This window comes from Odocoileus virginianus, chromosome 20 (assembly GCF_023699985.2).
Source record: "Odocoileus virginianus isolate 20LAN1187 ecotype Illinois chromosome 20, Ovbor_1.2, whole genome shotgun sequence".
NCBI lineage: Eukaryota > Metazoa > Chordata > Mammalia > Artiodactyla > Cervidae > Odocoileus > Odocoileus virginianus.
Window position 1 is genome coordinate 18220720 of NC_069693.1, and position 8453 is coordinate 18229172.

Consider the following 8453-nt stretch of genomic DNA (forward strand, 5'->3'; position numbering starts at 1 on the left):
CAATGCTTTGAAAACAGATTATAAATGAAATCAAAGTTAGAAATTTTCCTATATTAAATGTAAGGACTATCTGCAGGAAGAAAAAGGTCTTACCTGCTTTCAGAACCTATGTCTTGGAAATACTAAAACTACTCAGCTTAATCCATGAGTCTTAACACCTATGATGTGACAGACGCTGCTATTTTCTTCTCACTGAAGATGCTGGAGCAGCTCCTACTTCTGCTAAGGTCATTTTCCCACTTAACACTAATGTCACAAGTATGAAGGATATATTCATGCTGCTACACATGTTCAAAAGCTTTTGATAGGAAAGGACAAAAATCTAAAAATGCAGATCTTCTGCTCATTTCTCTACGGCAGAAAAACTTTGTCCAAATTGTTCTAGTTTGCATAACAAGTTTATTTTTAAAAGGTATATAGACAATAAACAAAGTAAACACACCACAGATCTTAACGTCTGCCAAGTATTATCTGTCCTAGAGTTATTTCGTTAAGTTCCAGTCTCTAGACAAATTCAGTAATCGTCATCTTCATCAGAGTCCATTACTTTTCTTCTGTTGAACTGGGGGGAAATTAAATAAGTATCATGTTTCATAAAACATAACTCAGATTTCCTGAGAAAACAAATTCCTACCTACTACAGAAAAGACATTTCTGTGTTTAAAATAACTTAAGTGTTTTAGACCAACAGAAGAGCCTTGAAAATTAGACCTTCAATGTATGCAACTTTCTCCCCAAACTTCCCTGTGTTGTAAAACAAAAACGTCTATGGGCTAAAATGTTTGACACGCTACATGCAGATGTAACACTTATTTAAAATATCAATCTTTCTTTTGTCGTATGCTTTGGGGGAAACTTACTTTAACTGTTGTTTTCTTTTCTGTTTGTTGGCTTACTTTTTCGAGGATTTCTATTAAACCTTGTTCTGATACCTAGATAATCAAAGAGAAAAACAGCGCTTTTTTAAAACAAAGAATTGACCTTAGCCGACTGAACCGTTTCAATCCTTCCAGGGTGTGGAGGTAGAGGTCACGAAGGAAGCAGAATGGGACAGCTGGCTGAAACCACTGCTATAATTCTCGGTTTAAGTTGCACTTAAAATCTGCTCTGCTGGTCTTCATTTGAGGGAGGAAAAGTATCCATCAGTTAGCTTCCTCGAAAAATCCAAGGTTAACAGCTATTTAAGAACCCCTTCATTACACTAGCAGACAATGACAACCACCTACATCACTGTGTTAAGTGAAAGGGACAGATACTCCGCCTCTGCACCGAGACCTTGAGAAGCTGAAAGCAGGAGACGAGTCACTCAAAAAAATGAAGCCGCTGTCACCCGTCCACACACGTTCTCAGTGTAAAGGGTTCAGGGCAGGTTGATCTCTGCAGGCTGTGGTGGTGGCAGAGGGCTCCCCAGGATCTTGAACGAAGAGCAGGGTTGCCAGAAAATATCCTCCATGGCAATACAACAATGCACAGAACAACCAGGAAATTTAGCACTTCTTCATTTGCAAAACAAGCATAACTTTCCCAATTTTAACTAGTATTGCTGACAAACCTTGTTTCCACTGTAGAAGCAATTTAGGCTATCTGACCCTAATAGTCACTGGTTCCAGAGTGATGTCAGAAAAGGAAAGCAGCAGAGGATTTTAGAAAAGAGAGTATCTTTTAGGATCTACGGTAGACACAACTATTCTCTCCTTTAAAAACTGCTTCAACAAGAATTCTGTAACCAGAAAGAGATGAAACTGACCTTCTGAGGATACATTTTGATAAAGTAGGTAACAACAGATTAAAACTGCCTCAAGCTTACCTTCCCACTTAGTTGTCCATACCGTGCCATCTGTATAAGGTAATTCTCTACCGCTTTAGTTTTCTCAGGCTTTACAAGTGCTAAGTTACTTACTAAAAAGAAGAAAGAAACAAAAATTAATATATATATATATATATATACACACACACACAAACATGCACAAAAAGAAGTCAGAACTAAATGCACTTGACTAAATGCACTTATTCCTTGAGACTAAATAGTAACATTTCTAAAGCACTTAAGACTTATTCATGTCTTGAGACCAGCAAGGTAGATAAGGCAGATGCTATTGTTACTCTTAAAAATGAGGAAACTACAGTTCAGCTTTGTCAACCTTAGTCAAGACCACAGAGAGGTAGTGGTGAACCAAGATTAAACTCGGGGACTCAGATTCTAAGCTCCATGCTTTAAAAACAAAGCAAAACCATGACTGTTCCATGAAGAGCAACTTCTATATTGCAGGCATGCATGCTAAGTCGCTTCAGTCATGTCCAACTCTTTGTGACCCCATGGACTCAGGCTCCCCTGTCCATGGGATTCTCCAGGCAAGAATACTGGAGTGGGCTGCCATTTCCTCCTCCAGGGGATTTTCCTGACCCAGGGATCAAACCTGCATTTCCTGTGGATCCCGCATTGCAGGCGGATTCTTTACCGCTTGAGCCACCAGGGAAACCCTCAAAAAAGCAACCCGTCCTTGTGAATTTCTGTATTACTATGCATATATAATCATGGTGAGCCATCCAGGGCTGCCTCTTCTAAGCTGGGCTTCAAGTTATAATATAGAAGATAATGTTTCATTCTGATCGGCTCATTTAACTTCTTTTCTTACGGTTTTCTTTTTATTTTTTGTGATGAAAAACACAACACAAATGGAGAATACAGGTATACCTCATTTTACTGAGCTTCATAGATACAGCAGTTTCCACAAATGGAGGTCTGTGGCATCCTACATCCCTGCTTTGAGCAAGTCTACTGGCACTGTTTTCCTGACAGTATGTGCTCACTTCATGTCTTTGTGTCACATTTTGGTAATTTTCACAACATTTCAAACTTCCTATTGTTATTCTTATATATATTATGGTGATCTGTAATCAATGATCTTTGATGTTATTATTGAAAAACAAAAATTGTGACTTGCTGAGGACTCAGATGATGATTAGCATTTTTTAGCAATAAGGTATTTTTAAATTAAGGTATGTATACTTTTTTTTTTTAAAGACATAATGCTATTGAACTTAACAGACTATAAAACTTTTATATGCACTGGAAAGCCAAAAAATTTGTATGACTTGCTTACTGTGGTGGTCTGCAACCAAAGCCAAAATATCTCCACGATCTGCCTGGACAATAAACCAGAGCCCCCATCACAGCAGTATTTTGTGACTGACTTGATTGAAGAGTTATTTCCAATAAATTTTACCAAATACAGTCATCCCTTGGAATCTGAAAGGACTGGTTCTAGGACTCCCTGCAGATGCCAAAATCTGAAGATGCTCAGGTCTCTTATATAAAATGGTGTACTACCATCAGTCCTCTGTATCTGTGGGTTCTGACTCTATAAAAATGGAGGGCTCACTACACGCACTTGGAGATCATTTCAATAGCAGGAGAGAATGGAGCTGGAACTTTTAATAACAACTTAAGTATGTTTCTTTAGGTTTATAAACCTAACACTTCTTACAAATAATCTGTATCTCACATGCTTTTAGGTTAAACAAGTATTTAATCTAGAGACAGCAATTATTTCATATACATCTCCCTATTCAAATAACTCAAGCCAGTTTTATAAAGAAAGCTGAAGATGCTTACACCTGGCCCGGGCTGACTGATCCAGAACTTGGGCTAAGATACTGTTTCTCATTTCTGCTTCCCTACAACAAAAACAGGACAAGCAAAATTAGAATCAAGCTGCCAGCATTCCTACTAAACACAGAAAGATACAACAAATCCATTCTTACTCAAAAGCCAGTTTTATATTTTGTGAGTTTCAAAGATAAAACTTCACAGTTTCCCAATTCAGAAGGGAGTTTCAGTTCAACCACCATTATAGACATTTATTAAGTACCCAGTGTGTGAGAAGGGCTAGAAATTAGTAGTGAGATTTCAGGCAAATACACAGACAAATGATTAATCCGTGTAATTTTCTTAGAGATAAAGAAGCTGAGGTTCATGGAGACCATGTTAAGGAGACACAGGTAACTGTGGCCAAGGTATGAACAGATTCCACGTTTTAAGATTCTCAGTTCTAGTTTTGGGTTGGGAGGGGAGTTACAATTACACCCGTTTCTATCCTTGGACCTTCCCACCTATCCAGGCAGGAACTACTTAGTATTCACAGGACAGTGATTTCAGATTTTTTTTAAAGCAGATAGTTTTTCAAATGAAGCCCTTCAAGGAACTTAATATGAACTTAACACAGAAAAAAGCAGAGATTCTTTGGCTGAATTATAAAGCTGAATCCTCTGTACAAGGGAAACAAGAAATAAAACACTATGCAGAAAGCAAAGTGTGCATTCATCAATCTCAGCCCTGAGAGGAGAAAGAAAAAAAGTGTCTCTTGACTTCAAGTTTTAGCCTTGTAGGTTTGCTGTCTGAATTCCTTCTGGTAGCAGGGTAGAGGCAGGGAAAGAACATCAAGCAGAGAATTGTAAGAGGTCTAAGGTTAGAAAAGCCTTCGACTGTGTTGATCACAATAAACTGTGGAAAATTCTGAAAGAGATGGGAATACCAGACCACCTGACCTGCCTCTTGAGAAACCTATATGCAGGTCAGGAAGCAACAGTTAGAACTGGACATGGAACAACAGGCTGGTTCCAAACAGGAAAAGGAGTACGTCAAGGCTGTATATTGTCACCCTGCTTATTTAACTTATATGCAGAGTACATCAGGAGAAATGCTGGGCTGGATGAAGCACAAGCTGAAATCAAGATTGCTGGGAGAAATATCAATAACCTCAGATATGCAGATGACACCACCCTTATGGCAGAGAGTGAAGAACTCAAAAGCCTCTTGATGAAAGTGAAAGAGGAGAGTGAAAAAGTTGGCTTAAAGCTTAACATTCAGAAAACTAAGATCATGGCATCTGGTCCCATCACCTCATGGGAAATAGATGGGGAGATAGTGGAAACAGTATCAGTCTTCATTTTTTGGGGCTCCAAAATCACTGCAGATGGTGACTGCAGTCATGAAATTAAAAGACGCTTACTCCTTGGAAGGAAGCTATGACCAACCTAGATAGCATATTAAAAAACTGAGACATTTCTTTGCCAACAAAGGTCCATCTGGTCAAGGCTATGGTTTTTCCAGTAGTCATGTATGGATGTGAGAGTTGGACTGTGAAGAAAGCTGAGCACCGAAAAATTGATGCTTTTGAACTGTGGTGTTGGAGAAGACTCTTGAGAGTTCCTTGGACTGCAAGGAGATCCAACCAGTCCATCCTAAAGGAGATCAGTCCTGGGTGTTCATTGGAAGGACTGATGCTGAAGCTGAAACTCCAATACTTTGGTCACTTCATGTGAAGAGTTGACTCATTAGAAAAGACCCTGATGCTAGGAGGGATTGGCGGCAGGAGGAGAAGGGGATGACAGAGGATGAGATGGCTGGGTGGCATCACTGACTCGATAGGCATGACTCTGAGTAAACTCCAGGAGTTGGTGATGGACGGGGGGCCTGGCATGCTGTGGTTCATGGGGTCGCAAAGAGTCGGACACGACTGAGCGACTGAACTGAACTGAAGGTTAGAAATGACCCAAGTGATGGCAGAAGTAAAGGAAAATCCTCTTTGGAAGAATCCAGAAGAAGAGTGATCAATTATGTGACATCTGAATTTCAGATATGTTAAAATGTGAAAAAAATTCACATCTTCAGAATCAGTGAAGTTCATGTAGTAGATTTATTTTCTTCTTAGCACTATCCCAGGTGCTTACCAATCTGTCTTTCCCTCTAACATGAGCTACATAGAGAAGGGAAGGAACCGTCTCCATCTTGCATATTTCTATAGACACAGCACAATGCCTGACCCAGAGCAGGTGCTCAGTAAGTATTTGATGGATCAATCAATGAGTTAAAAGGTAGCATGGGGGACTTCCCTGGCAGCAGTCCAGTGGTTAAGACTCTGCACTTACTATGCAGGAGGCATGAGCTCCACCCCTGGTTGGGGAACTACAATCACACATGCTGTGTGTGTGCTGTGCCAGGCGAAAAATAAAAGGTAGCTTGGGGGCAGTGAGGGATAGGGAGTTGTTTAATAGGTATACTTCCAGTAAAAGTTTTAGATATGTGTTGTAAAGCAATGAGAATACAGTTAATACGACTGAATGATACACTCAGAAGTAGTTAAGAAGGTAAATTTTACCTTTTGTGTTTTTTACCAGTTAGGGAAAAAAGGTAGCATGATAGGGTAACTAATAAACCTGCCAAGTGTGAGGTACTCTGCCACATGATGAGATAAAATAACTTTGAGAATAGGAAAAACAGTTAATATTTCTTGTGCATATGTGCTCAGTCACTTCAGTTGCCTCCAACTCTTTGCGTCCCTATGGACTGTAGCCTGCCAGGCTCCTCTGTCCATGGGATTGTTCAGGCAAGAATCCTGGAGTGGGCTGCATGCCCTCTGTATCCCTGCAATCCTCACAACACCCCTATGAGGTAGTCCTATTATTATGCTTATTTTAAGGTAATCACAGTTTAGCAGAGAAACATCAATCAGTAATTGCAATACAAAGTAGTAAATAGCGATGGGTCTGGAAAAACTCCTATGCCAGGAAGAACTTTAAGATTCACACACCTATGAATAGAACTAAAATTAAAAAGAAAAATAGGTGAAACCACCCTTCAAAGAATTCAGAGTTCCCACAGACATAGAGAACAGAGCAGGAGGTTAGTGGCAGAGCAGGAGGTGGGCAAAGTGGGTGAAGGCTGTCAAAAGTACAAACTTCCAGTTATAAATAAGCCATGGGATGTAATATGTAATATATAGAGTGGGTGGTGACTATACTTAAAGAGTACTGAATTGTATATAGTTAACAGTATTGAAAGTTGCTGAGAGTAAATCTTAAAAGTTCTGATCACAAGAAAAACAATTTTTCATTATGTGTGGTGATGGATGTTAACCACTTACTCTGGTAGTCACTTCACCATATAAACAAATAAGGAATCAGTATGCTGTACACCAGAGACTAATGTTGTCAATTATTTCTTAATTGAAAAAAAGTGGGGGGGGGGGGCTCTACATTCAGAGTTCCAGCTCATACCTGTGCTTTGCTTCCTGTTGTGCTGCATCGCCAGGATCCTGAAAAAACAATTTTATCTTTTAGAAATTTCACAGAGAGGGAATAAAAAAAAGGAACTATTTTATTTTGTTTCTGGTACCTAACAGGCTCCTGTAGTGGTAGAGATGGGCTTACAAAATAATTAAAAGCTGGCCCTCACAAAAGTAAAAAGGTAAGTTTCCACTCACTATAACGTTTTGATGAACTTCTAAAGTCTCAAGCTAATAGAATGTTTTAGAATACAAACAGGTGTTAGGGCGAAAAGTCCCTCTTATGAAACCGTATTTTACAAGATAAGAATAATTTCTGGAAAAGAAAATGTGCCACGGTATCGGGGACGCTGATGATCAAACAACGCTCCCTTCCAGGCTATCCGGCTCCATCCCTAACACTTCACTCCAGGTTTCCTCACAGCAGAGTCATTGGTTGGACTTTTCATCTACGGGGCTAGTGTTCATGCCTGGCTCTCCTCAGGACTGTCAACTCCGTCAGGGGATGTTCCCCGCTGTACCCTCAGCACCTGGCACAGGGAAGACTCCTCAGAAGATGTCTGTTGACCCCTCGGGTCGAACCAACTGTATTCTAAACAACATTCGGCTGGAACAGTAGTCAAGTAGGCTATGTCCATTAGCTAAGGGCACCGAGAGACCCGAGAAGCTGAGCATTCTGCTCTGGACCCAAGACGGCCGGCCGGGTGAGACCGACCCCCGGCCGCCGACCGGCCCGCGCCCGACCAGCCCGGGGCAGCACGTGGTTCGCTGGCTGCCCGAGCCCCTACGCGACGGGCAGAGGGGCCGACTAGGCTCGGAGGCTACCAGAAGGCCGCCGCGGGCGGAGGCGGGGTCCTCGGCCCCGGGGCAGTGACGCCTGGAGCCTCCGCTGGGGGCCGCGCCCTCTACCTCGGGTGAGGGCGGCGCCCAGCAGGGGACGGGCTGGGCGGGTGTCGGGCTCGCTCACCCCGTGCTTCGCCTGCAGCTCGGCCAGCCTCTGCTTCCTCAGTGCCTCGAGCTCTTGCTCCGCCATGCTGCGGCCGTCCCGGGCGAGCAGCCGCAAACACGCTCCGACTGACTCCGAGGGAACGCCGGCAGTCCCTCTGCGCGCGCGCCGCCCTCCCCAGTGCGCAGGCGCCCGCAACGCCCAGGCATCACCAATCCAGCCCAGAGCCGCGCCGCCCGCCCCAGCCAGTGCCTGGGGAGAGGCCCGAATCTGCGATCGGATTCGGTGGTGGGAATCCGTGGTGGGACATAGTGCAGAACTGATGCGCCGACACTTCCAGAACTCGGTCCTTGCTCCCAGCTGCAAGCATGTCCTCAGCGGGCGTGGGCGCCGGCAGGGTTAAGATCCGGCTGTGTGTGGGAAAAGATAGTAACCTAGAA

The 8453-nt window shown here is 42.6% G+C and overlaps 1 protein-coding gene across 1 annotated transcript; it reads right to left on the minus strand.

Annotated features, from left to right (window-relative positions):
* Window positions 1–376: 376 nt before the first annotated feature.
* Window positions 377–8188, minus strand: PDCD5 (programmed cell death 5). The gene is made up of 6 exons (XM_020873204.2): window positions 8035–8188; window positions 7060–7097; window positions 3617–3678; window positions 1808–1899; window positions 861–932; window positions 377–562 (listed from the first exon to the last, which is right to left on the minus strand). Exons 1-6 carry the CDS (start codon window positions 8098–8100, stop codon window positions 515–517), a joined length of 378 nt encoding a protein of 125 aa, XP_020728863.1. The 5' UTR covers window positions 8101–8188; the 3' UTR covers window positions 377–514.
* Between the last annotated feature and the right edge of the window lie 265 nt (window positions 8189–8453).